Genomic DNA, 25,026 nt, shown 5'->3' on the forward strand with positions numbered 1-25,026 from the left:
AAAAAAAAACAAAAAAAAAAAAAAAAAAAAAAAAAAAAAAAAAAAAAAAAAAAAAAAAAAAAAAAAAAAAAAAAAACTATTTTTTCTTTTATTTTAATTATAACTCAAAGACGCACTAGTCTCAAAGACGCGTTTTTTCGCGATTTGATACTCTATATTATAATTTACTATTATTCTATTATATTATATCTATATCTTATTCTAAATAAAAGAAACTCGTTTAAAAGATTATTAATAAATATAAGAATAATTATTTTCGCAGCGCTATAGCGGTTATAGAGTATTATAATCTTAAATCGCGATAAATATAAAGATAACTTCGAGAATAAGCTTTTAGAAGTACTTAAATACTTATCTATATACGTCTTATTACGACTTAAAAATAATCGCTATATAATTATATTAATTATTTAAATAATATTAAATATTTACTTTAACTAGATTACATTTAAAATATTTTTAAATATATTCTAAAAATTATTTTAAATTCGTATTATTCTCTTAAATTACTCGATAAAGATTAAACTATATAATTTATAAAACGATATTTTAAATATTATAAATAAAAGTAAAAATCTCTTAATGTCGAGTATAAGAATATATATAATATTAAAAGTATACGCGTAATATATAAGAAATTTCGATAGGGCTATAAAGAGAAAGATATATAATATTAAAATATTTAAAATATAGATAAGATTAACTTTCAAATTAACTATAAAATCGTTTATTATATTATTACTTTAAATAAAAATAAATCTCTATAATTTATAGATCTAGATAATTATAATTATATTATATTTATAAAATATATTAGCGTCGAAGACTAAAGTATATCTCTATTCGTAATTTTAAAAGATATTTATATTCTATATAAATAGAATAAAAACGACTTACCTTCGAATATTATATTAATTATTTTATTTATTAAATATTTAAATAATCGACTAATATATAACTAGCTATTATATTTTAATATATTTTTTTATTATTATTAAGTAAAAAATAAAGAATCTTAATTCTAAACGACTTCGAATCTTACTATATCTACGAATTTTATATATTTATCTAATAATTAAAAATCGACTTATTTATATTTCTCTTATATTCTATATATATTATATAACTATTAAATATAGAATACTTTTAATTATTTAAATACTATTATATAAAGACTATAGATTTAATTATATATTTTAGAAATAACGATTTTAATAAACTCGACTTTCTCGTAGTATTTAATTAAATAAGAATCTAAATCTTTACGTCTAGTACTATATATTCGATCTTTTAAAAAATTAATTTTATACTCTATAACTCTAAAGTAATACTCGAAAAATTAGAAATCTAATATCTGCGCTATAACTTTAGATAAGTTTATATCTTTTATACTTATTAGAACTCTTTATAAAGCTAAAAACGTTATTAAATATAATTAATAATTTAAAGAATTATTTACTACTTAGACTTTTATTATTTTAAAAATATATAATAGCTATTAATCTAATTTATAAAAGAATTTATTAGTATACGAGTAAAGGCCTATGAATTAAATTCATAATCATTTTTTTGATCAGGGCTATCGAGTAAATAGGTGAGCGATCTTTGGTGAGCGATCTTTGGTGAGCGGGCTGTCCGGCTGTCGAGCGAACTTTGGTGAGCGATATTTGAATTCCTTGCGCTTTAATAATTATAAGACCAAATTTCAAAATTCTTAAAAATTCGGAAAGCGCAAACAGCGCTTTAAAATTTTAAAAAAAAAAAAAAAATTTTAATAGAAAAAAAAAAGTTATTCTGAAATCAAACAATGTGTACCTGTTTTTTGATCAGGGCTGTCCGGCTGTCCTATTTTTTTGATGGTTGCGGACGCTAATTTATTTACCCGCGATGACTCAGCCGGTCTAACCAAAGAGCGTAGTGACCCTGAATTGATGATTGATTAGTATATATAATAGAATAAGATAGGGCTGAGCTTGAAAACCTTGAATTTGTATGTGCAGCCAATCATCAATTCGGGTCCTGTACGCTTTTTAGTTAGACCGGCTGAGTCAGCCCGGTAGCCCTCCCGTATCTCCCTCATCAAAAATCTATGTGTAGAAGTCTTACACTCTGAAATAACTACCTCCCTAAGGATGCTATTACTTCATAATTTCGTAAATTATAGAGCTCAGTGTGCGCTTTCTAACGCTGTAAAAATAATGAAGTTTGGCCTACTATTGGTGGATTAAATGGACATTCAAATATAGTAGTTATAATAGTTACACCAAACGCGTCCGGGATCGGATAATAATCCTTCCACCTGTTTATTATTCTTCCACCATTCTACCAATTCTACCAATTCTACCAATTCTACCAATTCTACCAATTCCACCAATATAAACATAATCGTCTTCGGTACCCCTCGCCCAATTAGAGCCCCTTACTGACGCCCCCAAGCCACCCCTCGACGAATCCGCTACTACTGACAATCGAGGCCGCAAGCGAGCCCAACAGCTACCTACTACTGCTCATAAACGCGTTGGAAGGCCCTCAAAAAGAGCCCGAACGGATACGTCCTCCCCTACATACTCCTCCCAAGCCAGCGGTAGGTGGGTTAAACTGACATTCAAATATTGTAGTCACACCAAACGCGTCCGGTTCAGGCACGTACACCCCTTTTACCCGCCTCTTAGAGGCCCTACTGACGCCCCCAGGCCACCCCTCGGCGAATCCGCTACTGCTGGCAATCGAGGCCGCAAGCGAGCCCAACACGTCCTCCCCTACATACTCCTCTCAAGCCAGCGATGATGCCTTCCAACCCAGCGATGCTACCTCCCAAGACGCGTCTTCCCCCCTACCCGTTCTTCATCACCCTATTTTGAAGCCTCTCAACGCGTGTTAGATCCTGAACATCGTTAAGAAGAAGCCTCTAAAAATATGATAATCACACCGGTGAGACGCGTCCGGGATGGATAATAATCCTTCCACCTATTTGTGTAACCATTCTTCTTCCACCATTCTACCAATTCTACCAATTCCACCAATATGAACACATTTACCCTCGATACCCTCGCACTCAGTTGAATAAGAGGAGGATCTACAACAGGCGAATGCGGAGAACACTGCGGAGAAACCAAGCGGCAACAAGGCCCCCAGCACCAAGAACACGGCTCAGCTCTCCAAGATCCCACGTCATATGCTCTCCACGGTTCCACATCAAATCATCACTCAGCAAGCGGAGAACACCACTGCAACTTAGCCTGTCATCCCCACTGCATTAAGGAGTAAGAGAAGGAACTACAACAGGCAAATGCGGAGAACACTGCGGAGAAACCAAGCGGCAACAAGGCCCCCAGCACCAAGAACACGGCTCAGCTCTCCAAGATCCCACGTCATATGCTCTCCACGGTTCCACATCAAATCATCACTCAGCAAGCGGAGAACACCACGCAACTTAGCCTGTCATCCCCACTACATTAAGGAGTAAGAGGAGGAACTACAACAGGCAAATGCGGAGAACACTGCGGAGAACACTATGGAGAACACTGCGGAGAAACCAAGCGGCAACAAGGCCACCATCGTCAAGAACACGGCTCAGCTCTCCAAGATCCCACGTCATATGCTCTCCACGGTTCCACATCAGATCATCACTCCGGAACGATGCATATTTAGACGAATTGAAACCGTCCGTCAATTTCTTTCCGAATTGTATTTTAATTACTTATGCTATTTCATTTATTCGTCAAAAATTTCACTAAGCGGCAAGAGATATTGTTGGGTTAAATTAATTCGATTTGACTTAGAAAAATCTAACTCTATGAATTTAATTTCAAAGGCCTTTTTGTTATTAATAATATTTAAGAAAAAATAAAAAAAAAAAAAATAAAAATATTAAAAAAAGAATATAATAAGGAATATATAAGATACTTTCTAAAATAATTATTTAGAAGAAGAATAAATATTAGTAGATTAAATATATAAATCTCTAATTATAATAAAAAAAAAAGCTAAAAAAAAAAAAAAAAAAAAAAAAAAAAATATTATTAAAAAAAAAAAAATAAAAAAAAAAAAAACGATAAGACTATTAAAACTTATATTTAAAAATTAAATTATAATCTATAAAAGCTAATATATATATATTAAGATATATTTATTAAGATTTAAGTTATAGAATAAAATTTATATAGAATTAGAAAAGAAATAATAGATTTTCGCGTCTTTAAGACTAATGCGTCTTTGAGTTAAGGACTACTATAAGCGAAGCGAATAGTCGGACTACGATTAAGCGATTTGATCTCAATCTTCCCAAAAAAAAATTAACTTGTTGGCTGCAGATCTCAGAGAAGCGTTGCATATATCAATCACTGAATCCCCCAAAGATATTCTACATCTCTTTCATTACTTCTGAGCCAGAATCCACTCCTCACCCTTATATACGGAAAATCATTTCAAAGACCCCATGGCATCAGCAACGCCCTTCACGGTAGCTGTGCCGAACGATCGACTGGAGAGATTACGCGCGAAGTTGGAATTGACAGAATTCCCGGATGAACTGGATGATGCCGGATGGGACTATGGAGCTCCGCTGGCTGATGTGAAGCGGCTGACTGCATACTGGAAGGATGGATTCGACTGGAAGCATCAGGAGGCGGAAATCAACAAACTGCCCCAGTTCCAGACCCAGATCAAAGTCGATGGATACGAGGCTCTGAGAATTCATTTCGTTCATCAGAAAAGCGAGAATTCCAAGGCTATACCACTGCTTTTCGTACACGGATGTATGTCTTTCAACGCGACTAGACTAAGACGCAGGATTATTGACACGGTGCAGGGCCTGGTAGTTTCTTGGAAGTCGTGAAGCTACTGCCACTACTCGCAAAGCAGGACGGAGGCAAAGGTCCAGCTTTTCATGTCGTTGCGCCATCTTTGCCCAACTTTGGCTTCTCCGATGGCGTCAAAAAGCGCGGCTTCGCTTTGAAGCAGTATGCTGAGACTTGCCACAAGCTGATGCTTCAACTTGGCTATGATCAATACGGTAATCTCGTTTGCAGTATGAGCGAAATTAGACTAACAATCCCTAGTAACTCAAGGAGGTGATTGGGGCAGTCACATTACTCGTGTAATTGGCTTCCGGTATCCGCAACACTGCAAAGGTCAGCATTCAAACACTCGATATCCGCGCCTTTGAGAGCACGCTGACAAAAATACAGCCAGCCATATCAATTATGTCAGACCCACACATGCTCCGACATTCACTAGCTCTCCAGCGCTGGCATTGCAACATGCTGTGACACCCTACAGCGACTATGAAAAGGCAGGCTGGGCACGCACACAGTGGTTCCAGAAAGAAGGATACGGTTACAATGAAATACAACGTACTAAACCTCAAACCCTTTGCTATGGTTTGGCCGACAGCCCAGTTGCATTACTTGCTTGGATCTACGAGAAACTCCATGACTGGACCGACCATTACCCTTGGACTGACGATGAGATCCTGACTTGGATCTCGATATACTGGTTCTCGACCGCTGGGCCAGCTGCTAGCACGAGGATCTACTATGAAGTGGGACATGCGACTGGATCTGATCGCTCTGCGATCGGGGAGTACATTCCGCACGTCAAACTCGGGCTGGCTTATTATCCGAAGGATCTCGATATCCCTCCGAAAAGCTGGGGTAGGATTCTTGGACCTGTTGTATTTGAGCGCCAACATCCAGACGGTGGACATTTTGCTGCTCATGAGCGGCCTGAGGCTATGGTGCATGATCTGAATGAGATGTTTGGCAAGGGTGGAGGAGCTTATGGGGTGATCAAGGGCAAAGAGGGCTACAATTGAACCGCTATTAGAATATAACCTGACGCAAGCATACCAAGTACTACGGGACATCTATATACCGCACAATGGCATAGATTACGCGTAGGCTTTGACTTCCAGACACCCAGGCCTAGACCAAATCTGAGGCCAGGTCTCTCGCTTATTACGTCGGGATTAAGGTAGCCAAAGTTGACGATCCTAGTAACTCCTCGGCCTTAACCTCGAATTCCATCCTTCCTCTTCAATCTCACTCACCCACCTATCATGATCTTGTCGTGCTGTGGCTTAGAAAAAGCAAAGGATGATTTCTTCCACGTAGAACGACATGGCAGACCCAGGGAACGGTGCGGAGCGCAGCCTTCTCGCACATATCCTTTCTGCATCCGCCTTTGTGGATTGTGGAGAAGAAGAAGAAGAAGAAGGAGAAGAAGAAGAAGAAGAAGAGGGAGAAGGAGAAGAAGAAGAAGAAGAAGAAGAAGAAGAAGGAGAAGAAGAAGAAGAAGAAGAAGAAGAAGAAGAAGAAGAAGAAGAAACCCCCCCTTCCCAGAACGGTGGCAAAACTGAGCGCTCTACTACAATATGCCCCACTACGCCTCACACAGCCCAAGCAACCAAACCCCCCCCTCCATCCGCAATCCGTCAGCTGGAGCGGACGTCCCTCCATCACGGACTGCAATGTGAATACCCGACGAACCGAATCGCACCCTCAAGACTGACCGACCGATCCAACCTCGAAGGACATGGCAAATGATCGCCCGACGCGAACTCGCCCTCGAGGATCCGGACCGGGATGAGCAACGCACGACACACCGTTCGGATTGCGCCTACCGTGTCCGCTGGATGCGGGTTTGCGAAAAAAGAAAAGAAGAAGCCGTTGGATGATCTCAGGCATTATTACACGGAATCACAAGTGCAATTGAAAGGATGCGGATCTCGCGCGGGAAATGCTTTTTCACTTTTTTTTATATTAATGATGGAGATCTACATAAGGTGAAGAGCCGGGTGTGAAACACCATGGAGAGAATGTTGTCGTTCCCGTGACCGGCAACGGAAAGCCGAAGATAAAAATACTGTATAATACAGGCATGGCCCGCGCACACCACACAGACCGCGCCCAGCTCCCGGCAACCCGTCCGCCGCAGATTCCCCAGCGCAGGCCGCACGCATGCATGCTTCGCCCACCGCTCCTCAGTAAAAGGTGATGATGAGACAATTGTTGGACGAGATGGCCTGATTCGTGCCGGTCCCGCCGAGGAGATACTCGTACGCCTGCGCGAGCTGCTGCTGCTCAAACGCCTGCACGGGGGCCTTTGACGAAATGTCCAGCACGTCCGTCGCGCTGGTCAACGCGCCGCCGATGTCCTCGTAGGTCCCCGGGACGTAGTACGCGTCGGCGGGGGCGCACTTGGGGCCGGTGCAGCGTTGGTTGACGTTGGTCGTGAAGCCCCAGACGGTCTGGTCGTCGCCGGCGCCGGTGGCTTGGACCGTGGCGGCGCCGTCGCATCCGATTTCGAGACTGACGTCCCCGTCGGATCCGCCCGGGACCATGTTGAGCTCGACCCAGGTGGCGGGGAGGACGGCGCCGCGTTGGACGTGCCCGACGAAACCGGGCGTGAGTGTGACGACCTGGGAGCCTTGGGCGCCGAGGGTGATGGTTTTGATGGGATCAGAGACGATGGACCATTTCCCATTGAAGACGGTGAAGGTTTGGGGGTAGGAGGCTTTGTTCTTGAGGACGAAGCCGGTGCCTCCGCATGGGTTCGTGTCTCGGGGTTCGAAGAGGGATTTGAGGGAGCGGGGCAGCCATGGACTGGAGTGCTCGGCCGGGGTTGGGACGGCGAGGGCTGGAGCAACGACGGAGGAAAGGGCGAAGCAGAGGGAGAGGAGTGATCGCAGCGTTCCAGACGCTTGGGGGAACATAATGACGGACGTTCTTTGGCAAGCAAAGATCCAAGAAAGAGCGGATTTTCAAAAAGAAAGACAGTACTAGTATGCAGCGAGTAATGCGAACGGAAAGACTTGGGGTAGAGACAGTGGTACTTATGAGCGACTGGGGGAGAGGAGCACGGCACGCGCGAACATGATTCTAGGGCCATCGCCCTTCTCAAATCCTTTGTTGGACACAAAGGGATTGTGGCACCTCGCAGCGATGCCATATAGGCTGAGTTTCAGAAATATGTTGGATGGGGCGCTAGATCATTTTTTCGAACGTCAAGGCAGCTGAAAGCAACAAAACGAACCTTGGAGATGCTCTGAAATGTTTGCTGCGCTGGAAATCCGTGATACAACTGTTCATGGCATTATCCTTGCGACACTCACGATGAGTCTGTAGATTCTGTTGACAGCTGCATCGCTGCAGATGCGGACTGAAGTGGTGCAGCTGCAGCCATGACTAGCTTACGGGCCCCTGAGGTGAGGGTTACAACGTCCTCGTGTTGTAAAAAAAATCAAAATCGATGAAGAGTGAAAAGCCAAAGGTCTCTGTGAGACGATGGAGTGTGTCAGGTCTGGTAGCCGAAACGCTCGGGAGTTGTCTCGCGCCGCGCGCTAAGCCAGCCAAGTCTGCTCATTGGACCAATCACGGAACACCATACCGAACGCGTGTGTTTGCTGATTTCGTTTGGAAGATTTTTCCTTTGGGCCACGAGCAGCGAAGCCACTTCCCGGCGTTGCAGCTCCTACTCATGGCGCGATACTACACTCAATCTAGTCGACCTTTTCTCGGAGACCAGTCCCATCTTGTACCAGCCTTGGTTGTCTGAGTGTTGCAAAAGTCGACGGCCAAGTACCCAACATTTAAAATTGTATTCCCACGGAAGAGGGCGAGTAGTCCGTCTACTGCCGTAATGTGAAATACCTTATGTGCTGGAGCGCGGGGCTACTCGTACCTAGTAGTGGAAAGCTTGTCGACGCCGTGGGAAGACCACTCACAACACTGCAGGTATTTGATTCACCCCCAAGATCACTCTGATCCTTCGGGGAATCCCCAAGAGCTCTCGAATAATTAGAGTGAGTTGAGTTACGTAGTAGTTACTGTGTTGGAGTGATCCGTAGAGGGAGATCCCTAACCCCCCTTCCTCCGGGGGCTCTCCGAGGGCCCTTCGGGAGCTTCCTGCCGGAGGGGCTCTTCTCGTAAACTCGACAGTGCACATATATCTAAGTCTTTGATATATATCTTTTCGAATACTTTATCAAATTTCATCTACGCTATATTATGTGAAAGCGTATAACTAACTCTATAACTTTATCGAATTTCTTTATTATTATATTATAGAAGAAAGAAAATAACTTAAAAAAAGTAGATCTCGAGGATTTGATATTCTTTTCACAGCTTCGTATTTAAATATAGGTAGTATTTTAATTAAAAAAAAAAAAAAATATTTTTTTAAAAAAAAAAAAATTTTAAAATTTTAATTGCCTATAAAAAACAGAGAAAGGCCATGTCCTTATGGCAAGAAGTATCGAAATATCGAAAAGAAATGGAGACAACGTGCCAATTAGTAGTGTGAATCCCACAATCTCTCCTACCGCAGTGAAATCTTTCGAATAATGAAATAGCTGTAGACATCGGACGGTTTCAATTCGTCCAAATATGTATCGTCCGATGTTCCTCCTGTAGAGGCCCAATTGACTGTGATAGTAGATCCTCCTCTTGTGACGTTATTGCAGTGATGTACCATATTAATGCAGTGGGGATGACAGGCCAAGTTGTAGTGGTGTTCTCCGCTTGCTGAGTGATGATTTGATGTGGAACCGTGGAGAGCATATGACGTGGGATCTTGGAGAGCTGAGCCGTGTTCTTGACGATGGTGGCCTTGTTGCCGCTTGGTTTCTAGTTTCTCCGCAGTGTTCTCCGCATTTGCCTGTTGTAGTTCCTCCTCTTGCTCCTCAATGTAGTGGGGATGACAGGCCAAGTTGCAGTGGTGTTCTCCGCTTGCTGAGTGATGATTTGATGTGGAACGGCCAGTTGAGTGGTGTTCTCCGCTTGCTGAGTGATGATTTGATGTGGAACCGTGGAGAGCATATGACGTGGGATCTTGGAGAGCTGAGCCGTGTTCTTGACGATGGTGGCCTTGTTGCCGCTTGGTTTCTCCGCAGTGTTCTCCGCATTTGCCTGTTGTAGTTCCTCCTCTTGCTCCTCCTCTTGTAGAGTATCAGACTGAGTGGCTAGCTGAGTGGCTGACTGAGTGGATAACTGATATGACGTGGGATCTTGGAGAGCTGAGCCGTGTTCTTGACGAAGGTGGCCTTGTTGTCGCTTGGTTTCTCCGCAGTATTCTCCATAGTGTTCTCCGCAGTGTTCTCCGCAGTGTTCTCCGCAGTGTTCTCCGCATTTGCCTGTTGTAGTTCCTCCTCTTACTCCTTAATGTAGTGGGGATGACAGGCTAAGTTGCAGTGGTGTTCTCCGCTTGCTGAGTGATGATTTGATGTGGAACCGTGGAGAGCATATGACGTGGGATCTTGGAGAGCTGAGCCGTGTTCTTGGTGCTGGGGGCCTTGTTGCCGCTTGGTTTCTCCGCAGTGTTCTCCGCATTCGCCTGCTGTATTGACTTCTCTTGCACTGGCTGAGTGGATTGATGTGAGACCGTGGAGAGTAGGCCTGTTGTGTCACTGCTGCTGATGACTGTCTCCGCAATGTTCTCCGCAGTGTTCTCCGCATTCGCCTGTTGTAGATCCTCCTCTTATTCAACTGAGTGCGAGGGTACCGAGGGTAAATGTGTTCATATTGGTGGAATTGGTAGAATTGGTAGAATGATGGAAGAAGAATGGTTATATAAATAGGTGGAAGGATTATTATCCGATCCCGGACGCGTCTGGTGTGATTATCATATTTTCAGGAGCTTCTTCTTGACGATGTTCAGGATCTAACACGCGTTGAGAGGCTTTAAAATAGGGTGATAAAGAACGGGTAGGGGAGGAAGACGCGTCTTGGGGGTATCTCTTGGGAGGTAGCATCGCTGGGTGCACCACCGCTGGCTTGGGAGGAATCTGTAGGGGAGGACGTATCCGTTCGGGCTCTTTTTGAGGGCCTTCCAACGCGTTTATGAGCAGTAGTAGGTAGCTGTTGGGCTCGCTTGCGGCCTCGATTGCCAGCAGTAGCGGATTCGCCGAGGGGTGGCCTGGGGGCGTCAGTAGGGGCTCTAAGAGGCGGGCAGAAGGGGTGTACGTGCCTGAAACGTTGAGTAACCTTTGGCGAGGGGTACCGAAGACGATTGTGTTCATATTGATGGAATTGGTAGAATTGGTAGAATGGTGGAAGGAAGAAGAATGGTTACACAAACAGGTGGAAGGATTATTATCCGATCCCGGACGCGTCTGGTGTGGCTACCATGACTACCATATTTGAATGTTCATTTAATCCACCAATAGTAGGCCAAACTTCATTATTTTTACAGCGTTAGAAAGCGCACACTGAGCTTTATAATTTACGAAATTATGAAGTAACAGCATCCGTAGGGAGCTGGTTATTTCAGAGGGGAAGACTTCTGCACATAGATTTTTGTAGATTTCTAATGGTTACGGACGCTAATTTATTTACCCGCGGTGTCTAACCAAAAAGCGTAGACCTGACGAATTGATAATTGGCTGCACATACAAATTCAAGGTTTTCTAGTTCAGCCCTACCTTATTCTGTTATATATACTGATATAAAGGAAGAAGGTAAATTGTAGCGTCAGGAAGAAAATATATAAAGATCTGATTGGTCGCTAAGGCTTTAGCGTAGCACCCATTCTCTGAGTTGGTAATGTTTGCATCTACACTCGTGATGCTCAAGCTGTCTTGATCGAACGACCATAGATAGGGCTGCTTGTCACTGAGCTTCCCGGTGATGATAGAAGAGATGATGTTCTCCATGATGGACGAGGTTATGAGTGCATCCAGGTTTTGGGGAGTCACCTGGAACCCGAGGAACGTCACTATCATTGCATCTTGCGCGCTTGATACAAAAAAATTTTTGGGGGCCAAAAAAAAGGGGTAGAATATTGGAAAAAAAAAAACCCCCAAAAAAAAAATTTTCCCGACCGGAAAAAAAAAAAAAGGGCCCCCCCCTTAAAAAATAACACTACCCCCAATTTTAGGATACCGTGGTCTACGGGACCCGTTTGGTCTCCGTCAAGCTCATAGAGATGCCCAGTCTTTGACGACTTGACAAAGCACACATAGCGGAAGTCCACTTCATCTTTGGCGTTTTCCGGCACGTCAGATTCTCCTTGTAATGCCGCAGTGCGATAGGCTAATTCAGTCTTTTCCGAATTCTTGATTACCCTTGCTTGGTCGGCCGGTGCGAGAGGTACGCGGGAAGATAGAATCCGTGACATCGTGAGTTAGAAGTTGTAGGCGTTTAACTTAGTCGCGTTTATTAAATCGGCGTGTTTTTTATGCTAACACCCATAAATTCCCCTTTCCCCCCTTTTATTTTATGTTTTTTAAAAAAAACAAAAAATTTTTTTTTTTTTTTTTTAAATATAATTTATTTTTTATCTCCCCCCCCCTTTTTTTTTTTTTTTTTTTTTTTTTTTTTTTTTTAGCCGTCCCAGGTGGGAAAGCCAAGAATCAAAGCCAGTACAGGGTGTGGAAGAAACGCTTACATGTCAGGGTCGAGTGAGAAGACGTCTTGAAAGTTGAGGATAGGGATGAGCTGAGTAAAGAGATCAGGATTGCATTCGAGTGGTATGTAGTGCTTGGTGTAGCCAATGATGGTATCGATTGGACCATCTTATTGACGGCTACGAAGGCAGAGAGGTCCAGTTCTGGTTCCTCCAGGCCTCTTCTACCAAATCTCGCTTGAATGGTAGATTTGAAGGGTACACCAGATCACAGAACTGTGTGTTGAGGATGATCTGTCGTTTTGCAACCTGATATTAGCTACATACTGAACTCCGCATTTGCGACTGTTCTATATTTATGACAACAAGTGAGTCACGAGTAAATATCCTCTATTGATCTTCCCCTAGCGTTCGTTTAGAAGAACTCCGTCTGGTGTTTTCTGTTCCACAGATTCGGAGAGAGTCGCGCTTATAATTGCTCCAACACCCAAGGAATTGCTTTGCCATGTTGTCATTTGCACCAGCCAATTTCTCGCTCACATGCCATGTCACCTCGGGTGTTTTGTATATGGCAATGGCTCTCAAAACAAATCTATCGATCCAATTATCCGCTCGCTGCTTCTCCCATTGACTCTCCAAGAAGTTTGACTAGACAGGATAGCTAATGGTATTCGACCTATCAGTAATTATATTGCGTTTCCAGTACCCGTCTTTCAGCAAGCTCTTTTAAGTGTGCAGACAGTCAAGGCCAGGACAGTATCTCTGTAGCCTGTATCTGGGATGACTCTGGTAAGGAGCCGTGCGCGGCCTTTTGCATAATAGGTCCACACACGAATTTTCCCCTTCCCACCAGCCGACCGACTCTGCGAATCTTGGTTGTCAGCAAGCGACAATCACAAGCTCGCCTCAATAATGCCCCTCAATACTTTACCATTCGCCAGGATTTACTGCAAGATATGTCTGATTTAGGTAGTACTGACCGGCTGGAGAAGGCCACGATCCTTAACAACACAAACCCCAAAAATCCGCTGGCCCACATATGTGCTTTGTTCCTGCGCAAAAAATGTTACAAAGATGATGTCTCAAAGTCGTGTTATCGAAAAGTTGAAGTTTCGCAAGTTATTGGTGAACACATCTTGCTCGACACTGAATTTCGGTGACACCACGTTCGTGCATAAGTACCAGAAATATCGACTCTGACTTTCTTCTACCCTCCTCACCATCACTGCAATCTTCCAACTTCTCAGCCTTCGAAATTATCCACCTGACGACCATACCTCGAATCAATCAACGTCAGGCTTTCGAACATGTCAGACCGACTGAAAGTCTTTTCCCCACAACAGGTTCCTCAGCCATCAACGTCAGAGGCAGCGAAGTCTGACTCAGAAAGGTCGTCTCTCGATGAAGCAGTGTACGGATGCACCTGCGGTACGCCTGACGCATCTGTAAACTGGATCTGTTGTGACAATGACGACTGCCCGGTGAGATGGTACCACTGGGAATGTGCTGGGGTGACGGAAGAACCTTCTGGTGATTGGCTTTGTTCAATGTGCGGCCTCAGGTCGACCAAAGGCGCGGAACTGGGGAAACAACGACGGGGAGCAAAGACGCCAATGTTCCCAAAGCTTGGAAAGACGGCGGCGACAGCTTTCAACGGCACTTTGAATCGTGAAAACAAGAGTGGACGCGGAGTGGCGGATAAGACGCATGTGGGCGCGAAGAAAGGTGTCGCTGTCAGAAAGGCGCCGCCAAAGAAGAAAAAATCCAAGTGGATAGGGTGGGTCGAGATGACTTCCGAAGGCGAAGAGGAACACAAGGAAAGCGTGTTTGCAGCTCAGGGAGCGGTTAATGTTGCCGACGGGAGGCGGACGAAGGCTCGTGCGACTCAGTCGATGGAGAGGCCGACAAGGTCGCGAACGCTCGGAGGGACCTCAAAGCAAGCAGCTAAGGGGGAAAAGGGGGCGAGGAGAGAGTCAGAAGAGGGAAAACCGGACGAGGAGGACCGCACGCAGACAGCCGAACCCCGAAATCAATACGAATACCTGGAGCCAGTCCCTCGCCTACCGAAACGAACACCCACGAATGCCGTCGGCGCGTCAATCCCCCCTCCCGACGTCTTTGCTGAAGCAACGAACCCGACCACACCAGCACTCAGCACTCCGGCCACGCACTCTCCGGCAAGTGCGCTACCGGATTCAAGCGAGGACAGCACGTTCGCAATCACCGTGCGCCATCCCAGCGAGGTACCTCCGGCGCCTCCTGCGAGCGGGGCGGCCATGGTCATCGACACGGAGGAGCAAGGATGGACGCCCCTTATCACGTCAGTGGCTCCCGACGGCGGCAGCTCCGTGGACTACTGGTCCTACCGCACGAACACGTGGTGCACGATCCCGCTCTCTGCGATTCGGAGCACGCTTCCGCGCCTTCTCTGAGAGGGGTGGTCGGAGGCGAATTTTCTGGAGCGATGTGCTTTTTGGTAGGCAGGGTGAGTTGAAACGGTCGGTCATTGGGAGGGGGGTGATCGATGGAGCTAGGGATCGAGTCGTTGTGATTCTTTTTCTCCAGGCTACATAGTCTTGGAAATAGCTACTGATATCTCTTCAAGCAAATACGTTGAATTCTTGGACATGTTGGGTAACGAAAAGTGCAAGCTGTGACATTTGAGGGCTTTGAAAACAAGTCCACGGCGCAATGAATTTTTACCTTGCTGGGCTGTTGCCTCATTTGAGGACTAAATTTCTTCTCTTATACCATCGTCTTCAACCAGCAAGACGCACAGCCTTCCCAGAAGTATTGGGTAAGAGAAATAGTCCGATACCTCCATCGGCAGCTCTGGTGGCAGATGTCAAACTCTGTTCGGCAAAATGCTTTGGCGGGACGTGTGACGCTTGTGTGGGTCCTCTTTCGAAACTCGGAGCTTTGAGATATCTGCAATTGATGTTTGTGATCAAGCGATGATGGCTCTCTGCCTGAGATTGACCCGCTGGACGCGTTCATCTATTCCTGGTACTCTTGATAAATCGTACATTACAGCTCTATTCAAATTCCGTCGAGCGCTATGTAGCGGAAAGGCCAACCAAGCTAGTCTTATTAATGTTTTGTTTGCAGCCTTTAGCTTCTACCTTAGACCTGGTCAGCGACAACTTGCTCGTCTGGACTATACATGCTCCGAGCACAAGATAGCCGAGACTGATCCTCCTCATTCGTTGCTGGGAGAACCTCAGCTGGTCCCATTGACATCATCTCCATCTTCTATAGGAGCATTGCTAAGTTCACTTGCGGCGGTTGAAGATTTAATATCGCCTGAAGCCTTGAATACATTTTCCACGAATAACCGAAAGGCGCTCTCGATGGGATAAGAATCAGGCGTCCGATGTGAAGGGTTCAAGTGGTGCTTCGCATTCTGTCGCAGGGTGTACCAACTTCTCTGTGGTTTGCCGTTCCACCTCTGTGTACTGAAGCAGAAAAGAGGTTTCAGCATGGGGATGCGAGGGGCAATAATTCCTAACGTTTCCTCCATCCTAGCAGACAAAATAGTTAGAATTAGTGAATACTATCGGTGGAACACAGCCCTTACAAAGAACAGATAGTCAAAATCACACTGCCATCTCAAAAGACTCAATCATTGATCCTTCCAAGCTTCATCGTGGGGTCCAGATAAAAGAACATACAGGTAAAATCTTGGTCTGCTAGAAATTCAAGCAAGACGGTCCGTAGGAGGGCGCAGACGGCAGTGCTGCGGTGAATGATCAGCGAAAGCTGAAGGGTTGCTGCCAAAAGAGAGCCTTACAATATGCCCATTCCCTTGATTATACAGATTCCAACTTTGATCCGGAGTCTGACCTGCGCATTCCATAAGAAGACAATAGGCAGAAGAGCGAGCGTCAAATCGCAAAACACCGAAGTAGCTGAACCAAAATCAGCCCGGCTATGGTGGTAGACGAGCAAGCTTGAAGTTGTACCACTTACCACCTTGCCAGTAGCCAATATGAACGAATGTCTGAGGCGGCCAGCATTCGCCGGAGATTGAAGGGTTCCAGACCTTGTCAAGAGGCCGACAAAGGAACAGAATACCAACGACTAAGGGTAGGTTTGATATCCAAATAAATGTTATCATGAAATAGAAAAACAGTCCCCAAGTCTTGTCAATCGCAAAAAAACGTCTCAGAAAGAAGCAGATAGAGATTCTCGTAAACACAGCCGACAGAACGATTGGAAGCACGTCAAGATGGTTCCATTTCGAAATATGCTCCACCTGCTCAGGCGATACAAACTCCTCGTGCATTCCAACGCCTTCATGTACCTCGAAGACGTAACACGTGAACAAGAGTATAGCCAATATCTGGAAACGTTATTTCCTCTGTGTGAGTAAAGAGTCCGGATCGTATGCAGCCCTTACATTGGCAGCGGCTATGCACATATCATCCCAGCCTAGGTTTTTGACGGTTCTTACCCGGACAAAGATTGGAACGAAGGTGAAAATGAGGGCGATGCCAGTTGCGATTGCTGAGACAGCCAGAAGTGCTGGACCTCTGTTGCCTTGAACCTTGAACAGAGATGAGGTATCCGGCTGGTCATTATCTCCTGTTTGGTGTTCACACCAGAACTAGAGAATTCCGTTACTGTATGTCAATTCGATGATTGACGATGACGTAACAGTCTTTAGATATCTTGAAAGATTGCAAAAAGCATAGAAGAAGTAGAAGGGAAGTGGAGGGCCATCATTGCAGTGATAAAGGCGGAACATTACTGATGATTCAGCGTTGTGCAGGAACAAGTGTGCACAGAAGTATCTCATATATCTATCATCGTTGGCGCCAACCACTTTCAATGATGATTATTAGTAAGTCTTATATAGGAACAAGATTTTGAATCTGCCTAGCCAACACCGCATCATGAAGCGCCGCGGCTTTAGTCTCCTTTTCCAACAATGAATCTAGAATGATAAGCCTAGATCAGTGCGAAATCATGAGAATCCGAAGTGTATTCATACCTGCTCGATGTCGTTCGAAGCCTAGCATAGGGTCTGAAGAGAGCAAGGGAAGCGATATATAGTACAAGACTTATTCCTCCTGATGTATAGACGTCTAATCGAGAACGTGCGAAGCTTCTTTTCCGAGATAACAATCATGAAGCTTTAGCATCGCGGGCTTATATATAGCCAACCGTGATCGCATTCCAGCGTTAGTCATGATTGACATCATAGAGCAAATTCTAGAGCTAGTTGTTCACTTGCCCACCGTACCCGTTCATTCCGCTCCCATCCATGCCGTAGATACTGTTCCCATATCCCATATTTCCAGTGCCATTGTTGAAGCCAGTGTTGCCTTGCATGGCTGCTTCCTGCTCTACCTCATTCCAACTGGCAAACATTTGATTCGAATCCCTCAGCCACCATTCCTGATCCTGCATCAGTGAATCTACACCACCGAACAGCCTTGTAGGAGATGTCTGCTGAACCGACGGCGCTTGCGAAGCTTGACTGTGATTCCATATCTCTTGTTGCGTTTGAGGCATGATGTAGCTGTGCTGCCTTGACTTGTTGAAATCGTTGGTTGATTGAGGTGGCATGGTAAGGATGCCGTCAAGACGCGGCATGTCTGGCGTAGGCATTGGACTTGCCAGGGGAGCAGTAATCGGGAAGAAGCCATTAGAGACACCGTTCGCGGGGTTGAGACGGTGGTTCACACTCGGTTCGGTCTTAGGTTTCGCTATAGGTGGAGGCAATGGCTGCATCGGCGTTGGCGGTGGCATTTGATTATCCGCCTTAGGCGTAACATCACGGTCGGGTGAGTTCAAAAACCCAAACCTCTCCTGCGCACGCTGGAGAGTCTTCTCCGCTTCCTCAGGCAGCTCGATATTCCAACGCCCCGCCACCGTACGTAATATCCCCAATGTCCTGCGGGCGCACAGCCAGCTTTCTCCAATTTCTTCTAGATGCTTTAGACCGTGAACAAGGTCCCGTGCGGCATTTTTGTCTGGGAGGTTGAGAAGGTGTACCGTACATGCTGAGTGAGATATGTAGACGGCAATGTTGCAGATTTGACGGAGGCCGTGGGTTCGTTTGTAAAGGCGGAGGAGTTTCGAGATCATGGAGGCGGCATGGGTCAAGAACTTCCGTGGGGAAACGTGGGAAGGTAGCGGAGAGGTCGCTTGTTTGTATTTGAGAAACGGGCGGAACAGGTGAATGAATAGAAGTTGGAAAAACATGCTATGGCCATGTCAGTTTGTTTCCTTTGCAAGGCGGCATTCGGGCTTACTGCATGACAAGGACATGCGGCAGCTGGCCCTCTTTTGGCTCCATCTCCTTCGGTAGGGTTTTCCGCCATGCTTCAAGTCTTGTGTGCAGCTCACTCAATTTCTTGAGCTCTGCCTGCTTGCCCAGTGGCTTCTCCAGCTGATGAGGATGGTAGAAGTATAGCAGTAGATCGCTACTGATCTCACATAGTTGAGATGTCTGAAGAGCGACAGCGCGTGTTCGGGACGGTTGGGCATGCGTTTTGCCGATCCCAGTGTCCAGGTAAGGTGACCACTCGTCAGCATCCTCCATTGGGAAGACATCGAATTTCGGGGCCGCGATGCTAGATAGTGGCAGCTGAGGTTGCCGGCCGAGGTAGTTCGACCAACATCTGGCATGTCAGAATCAACGGAATACAGCGAGGAAGGTAATCTCACTTGTCAAATAAGAAACAGCCCCATATTGTTATCCTGCGAGCATCAATCTCCGACTCATCAAGGTTGTTAGAGCCGGAGTCAATATTCAGTCCTAGGTCGTAAGCCATTCGAAAGCTCATCCCACTGTACACCCATCCCCGAGCCTCGCGCCCACATCCAGCTTCACGTACAGACATGAGAGCGAGTGCTTGGACTGTTGCAAGCCTCGGATTTTCATGCTCATCATTCTCCAATATGAGTCTCTTGGCTTCCCTGAAGAAGTGATCGCCAGCGGTCGCGGAATCTTTGGGATCGGCTCTAGCTTGAGGCCAAGATGTAAAGTGACAACCCAATGCGAGCATCGCATTGACCAACAGCGGCGTGCAGTATTCAGTCTTTCGTTTGATGTCGCGGGGAGTTCTGCCCCGCTGAAAGTCACGGTAGAAGAGGCTTTTCGAAAGTGTGGTGAAGTAGGTGTAGTGCCATGCAAAATACATGTTGAGCAGATGGACAACTAAGTCCGGATCGGAGGTGACCTCTGTCCACGAGGTAATGGCATATTCCTGCTCTTCATATTGCTCGGAATCATCGGTTGAGTTGCTTCCATCTTCCCCATCCGTCCCAGACCCTACGAAGATCAGGTTTGAAGTTCCTCCAATGATGCTCACGGAGCCATTGTCCAGCCGCAGCTTGCCCATCTTTCCCGACAGCTCCTTTTCAAATTTGGGGACAACCGAGGGCGTGCCATTGTCGTTCGCGAGCGCTTCGTCAACTCTATCATCCTCTCCGACGCCGTTGTCTCTAGCTAGTATTGATTCGGCCACATCGTCCAAGCTCTCACATGTCCTTATCTGTTTGACCAAGCCCGGTACCTCGTTCTCCGGGTAGTTGAGGATGGCCTGGATGAGTGTTTGTAAAGTGGAATTGCGCGTCTTGAGGTTATCGATATCTTTCTTGTAGACGCCCTTGCGGCGATGGTCTGAGTTGGGGTCGTAGACACATTCGGTTCCGTAAACGGAGGAGCAAGCAGCACAGCTTGGTGTGTTACCATCACACTGATCGTTCCAATCCTTGGTCAGCCATCCACTGACCCCACAGCGTACGGATTGTAGAGCAGGAAGCTACCTTGGATTTCCTCCTACGACAAGCTATGCAGGCGGTGCTGACGCATCGTCTCTTTGCAGATGCAGAGGCTGGAGAGCCTTTATCTTTGCTGTGCGACTTGGACTTGCCTGGTTTTGGGCTGGATTCGGCAGCGGTGGGAAAGTCATTCGTAGGTGTTTGGTGGTCAGATTGGTCCTCAATCTTGGTTTCCCCCGCCATGTCTTCTCCTCGGAGATGCAGTCGGATCCCTGGATGGATCAGCCGCGAAGGAACGTGCGAGGGTGCCTTGGAGGCCCTTTTTCAAGTATTGATTAAGTAATGGAAATGCCCGATGGGTTGGTACTGGCAAGTGGATGGTTGGAAAGGATGCATCCTCTCCTCATGCTGCTGATATTGAATGCAGTACGACGCAGTAGAAGCTGCACACGGGAATCCAGGATGGATCATTCGAAGATCCGCGATGGCCTGATAAGCAATGGCATTCCATTCGACCTTTTTCTGTCCTGTCACTATCGGTCCATCGGATGAAGGACCAGGATCATGCACCAGGTGGACGCGCTAGAGGTGCTATTGGCGGGAATTCTCGGTGGTTGCATTTGAGCCGCACCTCTGGGCCCAAGATTTTCCCCGAACACCACCATTCCACCACAGGTCCACACTTTCAGGTTGATGGCCTATAGGTACTCTGCTACACTATCATCCTCCTCTGTCATTGACACATTGCCAGGCATAGCAATTAGCAATACTTACGAGTACCGCGGCAAAGGTCTTGGCTTCGACGTGAATATTGCTTGTACGGGTACCATAGCGAAAGGGTCCCACCCTACAGGCTGCAGCTTGCAGGTACTCTACAGGATGGAACACGCCGTTTGATTGGGCCCAACGCGCTTCAAAACACGCGCCTACACGCTTGACGGGAAACTTGTCCAAAGCCCCTTTTCAGTCAGAAAGCTACTTTCGCGTTGATGTCTATGCTTCCGTGGCCACACCTCTGACCTTTCTCCCATCTTCATGGATACTACCGGCGATGAGGACCTCAAGCTACAACGAGCCTCCGCAGATCTCATTGCTGAGCTACACCGTTCTCTTCCTCATTTCCTGTACAATGGCATACCCGCCGAATCTGGACATCCGCCTGCAGCCAGTGGCGGTGTTCGAGGCCTGGTCCGAGGGACCAAGACCGACCAGCTCATCAAGCTGGTACGCTCATCTCATGACCACATGTGAGTATGTATTGCTAATCTTTATCCTTCCTCCCTTCAGTTAGAGCCGTTTCAGGAATGGCCGCAGTTGCTAGATCCCCACCTAAGTGGTCTTCTCCAACCTCTGGTTTCTGCTTTCATTGATTATGCATCCAAGTATGCTGCCATTTACCACCAAGAAGGAAAGCCCTGCCCTGGCGTAATCCCACTGCCGAGGGCAATCTCCAAAATTCTTTACGTATTCTGCAAAATTCGAGGAACAAAGGTGATTTCTCAATTCCTGAACAACGAGCCAAGATATCTCGAAGCGATGCTTGACGCACTTGAGTCATGGGCTGGGAATACGTACTCTAGTAAAGAGAACGCTACCTCAAAATATGGTTTTATGGTTTGGGAGGAAAGCTTCATCATGTTGCTATGGCTATCTCATCTCTTATTGGCACCTTTTGATCTCAGCTCCATGTCCTCTGATAATGCTGGTATACAGCTTCGTGGCTCTCTGTTGTATATTGACTTATCTGCAACCATTCCACCCATAGCAAAGCGTCTCGTCCACGTTTCTACTCACCACCTCAGCCTACCCAGCAAAGCGAGAGAGGCAGCTGGAACATTGCTGGTACGCCTTGCTGTGCGGACAGACATGCGAAAGATTGGCCTTCAGAAGATACTTATTGACTGGGCTCTCTCATCCGTCCGCGCGGAATCCGATGCCGCTGCCCCTACGTCAATCTATGGCTTTATTGGCATTCTATCTTTCCTCGCTGGATTCATCATCTCTGCCGAGAGTGGAGTCCTCAAGCCGCTCCTCTCGCGGACATACAATTCTGTCCAGCACGCCAAATCCGACCAATCTCCTTCCTCCGCTGGGACAAATTCCTCAGCTTCTGCACGCAAACTAGTCATCAAGGTTGAACGGGCACTGGCTGTAGCCGGGATGAAAATAGACTCCAAGGCCCCCCATGGTCTCAGTCCAAGTCTTGGTGAAGGTGCGCTTGAAGACATTATTGATCATTTACTGACGGCGCTGGAGGACAAAGACACATCTGTGAGGCTCGCAGCAAGCAAAGCTCTAAGTGTCATTGCCGTCGAGCTAGAGCCCGACATGGTAGAACAGATCATCGAAATGATTGACGAGAGGTTGTATGAGGATACGTTGTGGGAAGACGCGCACACTGGGGCCGATGCATCTGGAAGTTTTGAGTTGAATCTGGGAACCGTGAGCGCTTTAAGCTGGCACGGTTTAATCCTTGCACTATCCCAGCTGATATTCCGTGGCTCGATGCCACCGAAGTCTGTCATTGGTAAGGTCATGTTTTCACTCATTGTCGCTCTTCGCTTCGAACAAAGATCGTCATTGGGAAACTCTGTTGGGACCAGCGTCAGAGATGCAGCATGCTTTGGCCTATGGGCGCTTGCCAGACGATATTCTACAGCGCAAATCAAAAGTTACAAGCCGGTTAGAAAGGAAAATTGTGACGGCGTCATGGAATCAAAGGGCCAGGTTTCAGAAAAACCCACTCTCTCTGCTTCGGGTATCACGACTGCAGGCGCCACAGGCTCGAAGTCCACCGAGAATCCCGAATCGACGCTTCAGGTCCTCGCAAATGAATTAGTCATCGCAGCTACATTGGATGCAGCTGGAAATATCCGTCGTGGCGCTTCCGCCGCTTTGCAGGAAATGATTGGCAGACATCCCGAAGAAATTGAAAACGGCATAGATCTAGTCCAGGTGATAGATTACCATGGGATTGCCTTAAGATCGAGGGCAATGACCAAGATCGCCATCAGCGTCTCGCAGATCGAGCCTACTTATTGGCATTCTACCCTCCGTGGACTCCTAGATTGGAGGGGTGTATGCTCAGGTGACGTGGAATGTCGGCGCAATGCCGCCCATGCAATCGGGCTACTAGCCCATAGTCGAGGTCCTGAAATGATTGCGTTAACCATCAGCACTTTGCGGCGTCGGTTGCACGCCTGCGAGGTCCCAAAGATCGAGGAGAGACATGGCCTACTACTTGCTTTGTCAGAGGTTGTAAGCCGTTGGTCTGATGTGGATCTTAGCAACAGACCACGTCTTCAGGCCAAAATAGAGGGCGAAATAGCCAAACTATGGCATATTTTCTACCGTGGTAGTGGCCCCAAGACACGGTCATACGAGGGGGAGGTAGCCATGGATACGAAGCTTCTTCGTTCCGCTCTCGCATGTGAAGCCATATGTTCGTTGGTTGCAGCCCTCGCCACCTCCTTGATCCACGGGAAATTGCACCATCCGTCTCCTACAGAGTTGCATGAATGCCTTGAAGCACTTGAGATGAGCCTACATCAATCAGATGGAATTGTCCTCGCTGCGAGCACAAGCGCCGCGAAGGCCTTGTTCCGGATCCTAGACCTTGACACTCAGGGGAAACTTGTAACCCAATGGGCTCAAATTCTCCGTGATCCGACTTCCGGTTCTTCAGAAGATAGTGTGGTGGGAGTCGCAGCCGCATTCGGCGCGGTTTTCCAACATGTTCAAGCTTCGCAATCGCGAAATCTCATCATCGATACATTGACAAGCCTGGTCAACAACGAACATGGCATAAGCCTTAGATGCACTGCGCTGAGAAGTCTGACTTCAGGCGTGCTCGAATCGAATGGTAGGAGATCCTTGCATTGGTTCAGTGGCAAGCAGGCTGACTTTCGTAGTAATCTCTGAGAAATCATCTCAGGCGCTGCATGCCTGCTTGAATGACTACACCACCGATCAACGAGGTGACGTTGGCTCTTTGATCCGCTTGGAAGCCATTGATGCCACTGCTGTTGTCTTGAAGAAGGAACTCCTAAGTATGAGCGAGAGACAAGACATAGCAGCGAGGATCTGTGGCCTTGCCGTGGAGAAGCTGGACAAGGTTCGATTCCGAGCTTGGGATTGCTTGCAAGCCAACTGGGAAGTCTTTAGCTTGGACTCTAAACCACAGACGTACGTAAAGTATTGTCTTGCTACGTAACGTCGTACTAATTGTTGTAAAAGCTTAATATCTGACATCTCGCAAACATCGACAAGCGAGTACTTTCTGCAACTTTTGTTCTTATGCTCTCACCACTTGACACAAGGTTGGATCAGGAAGCCACTTCTAGAAGGCTATGTCACATCAGGAGGAGCAGGCTCTGAGTCACTTCTGGGAGCGTCAAGAGCAGCTTTTGTATTCTATACCGAGTCTTCGGATCTGGCAACATTAACTGTGCTCTGCACATATCTGACTGACATCATCCGAGAAAACATCTTCAACGACAGACTTGCTATGTCTACTTTGGAGTTCGTTGCCTTCCTCTTTGAAGCAGGCGTGCTGCAGCGGCTACGAGATCGAGATTTCGCATGGAGAAGACTCTTTACCGAGGTGCGAAAGGCGCATTTCAAATCCGGCAATGTCCAGAAGATCGAAGCAGCTGTTAAGATATATGCGGGCATGATGGCAGTGCCCAGGGTGAGGACAGAGGTTCAAGAAAAGCTATGCAGTATGCTTTTGCACCCATATCCCAAGGTCCGCAATGCGGCTGCTGATGCGCTGCTTATTGTGACTGAGGATGAGAGCTTGATGGGAGTCAATTGGTCGAAACCGCAGGCGGGAATGAAGGTAGTCGTCCGTTCTTTCCAGGCCAAAGTTGGTGTTCAACCCGCTTTTGCTTCATAGAGAAAGGCATCACTGCGTATCTGTTGGAGTCTTTCGAGGGGTACAAGCCTTAA

General features: G+C 46.6%; 9 protein-coding genes across 9 annotated transcripts; 4 read left to right on the top strand and 5 right to left on the bottom strand.

Moving 5' to 3' along the window:
* Positions 1 to 4,438: 4,438 nt before the first annotated feature.
* On the top strand, positions 4,439 to 5,815 carry HO173_009101 (uncharacterized protein; the record flags this gene model as incomplete). The annotated part of the gene is made up of 4 exons (XM_037310994.1): positions 4,439 to 4,757; positions 4,811 to 5,014; positions 5,061 to 5,132; positions 5,190 to 5,815. The coding sequence occupies 4 exons, from the start codon at positions 4,439 to 4,441 to the stop codon at positions 5,813 to 5,815; spliced, it is 1,221 nt and encodes a 406-aa protein (XP_037162088.1).
* Positions 5,816 to 6,119: 304 nt separating this feature from the next.
* HO173_009102 (uncharacterized protein) lies at positions 6,120 to 6,545 on the top strand (the record flags this gene model as incomplete). Its single annotated transcript, XM_037310995.1, has 1 exon — positions 6,120 to 6,545. One exon carries the CDS (start codon positions 6,120 to 6,122, stop codon positions 6,543 to 6,545), a length of 426 nt encoding a protein of 141 aa, XP_037162089.1.
* Positions 6,546 to 6,982: 437 nt separating this feature from the next.
* HO173_009103 (uncharacterized protein) lies at positions 6,983 to 7,714 on the bottom strand (the record flags this gene model as incomplete). The annotated part of the gene is made up of 1 exon (XM_037310996.1): positions 6,983 to 7,714. The coding sequence occupies one exon, from the start codon at positions 7,712 to 7,714 to the stop codon at positions 6,983 to 6,985; it is 732 nt and encodes a 243-aa protein (XP_037162090.1).
* Positions 7,715 to 9,626: 1,912 nt separating this feature from the next.
* Positions 9,627 to 10,078, bottom strand: HO173_009104 (uncharacterized protein; the record flags this gene model as incomplete). The annotated part of the gene is made up of 2 exons (XM_037310997.1): positions 9,627 to 9,937; positions 9,979 to 10,078. The coding sequence occupies 2 exons, from the start codon at positions 10,076 to 10,078 to the stop codon at positions 9,627 to 9,629; spliced, it is 411 nt and encodes a 136-aa protein (XP_037162091.1).
* Positions 10,079 to 10,179: 101 nt separating this feature from the next.
* Positions 10,180 to 11,017, bottom strand: HO173_009105 (uncharacterized protein; the record flags this gene model as incomplete). The annotated part of the gene is made up of 2 exons (XM_037310998.1): positions 10,180 to 10,475; positions 10,702 to 11,017. 2 exons carry the CDS (start codon positions 11,015 to 11,017, stop codon positions 10,180 to 10,182), a joined length of 612 nt encoding a protein of 203 aa, XP_037162092.1.
* Positions 11,018 to 11,428: 411 nt separating this feature from the next.
* Positions 11,429 to 12,114, bottom strand: HO173_009106 (uncharacterized protein; the record flags this gene model as incomplete). The annotated part of the gene is made up of 2 exons (XM_037310999.1): positions 11,429 to 11,692; positions 11,863 to 12,114. The coding sequence occupies 2 exons, from the start codon at positions 12,112 to 12,114 to the stop codon at positions 11,429 to 11,431; spliced, it is 516 nt and encodes a 171-aa protein (XP_037162093.1).
* A 1,008-nt stretch (positions 12,115 to 13,122) lies between these two features.
* Positions 13,123 to 14,774, top strand: HO173_009107 (uncharacterized protein; the record flags this gene model as incomplete). Its single annotated transcript, XM_037311000.1, has 2 exons — positions 13,123 to 13,131; positions 13,686 to 14,774. 2 exons carry the CDS (start codon positions 13,123 to 13,125, stop codon positions 14,772 to 14,774), a joined length of 1,098 nt encoding a protein of 365 aa, XP_037162094.1.
* Positions 14,775 to 17,562: 2,788 nt separating this feature from the next.
* On the bottom strand, positions 17,563 to 20,319 carry HO173_009108 (uncharacterized protein; the record flags this gene model as incomplete). Its single annotated transcript, XM_037311001.1, has 4 exons — positions 17,563 to 18,553; positions 18,603 to 18,971; positions 19,018 to 20,051; positions 20,122 to 20,319. The coding sequence occupies 4 exons, from the start codon at positions 20,317 to 20,319 to the stop codon at positions 17,563 to 17,565; spliced, it is 2,592 nt and encodes an 863-aa protein (XP_037162095.1).
* A 792-nt stretch (positions 20,320 to 21,111) lies between these two features.
* On the top strand, positions 21,112 to 24,973 carry HO173_009109 (uncharacterized protein; the record flags this gene model as incomplete). Its single annotated transcript, XM_037311002.1, has 4 exons — positions 21,112 to 21,300; positions 21,364 to 23,938; positions 23,988 to 24,261; positions 24,313 to 24,973. 4 exons carry the CDS (start codon positions 21,112 to 21,114, stop codon positions 24,971 to 24,973), a joined length of 3,699 nt encoding a protein of 1,232 aa, XP_037162096.1.
* Between the last annotated feature and the right edge of the window lie 53 nt (positions 24,974 to 25,026).

This window comes from Letharia columbiana (assembly GCF_014066305.1).
Source record: "Letharia columbiana isolate WasteWater2 chromosome Unknown Sc0000037_s0, whole genome shotgun sequence".
In the NCBI taxonomy this organism is placed as follows: domain Eukaryota; kingdom Fungi; phylum Ascomycota; class Lecanoromycetes; order Lecanorales; family Parmeliaceae; genus Letharia; species Letharia columbiana.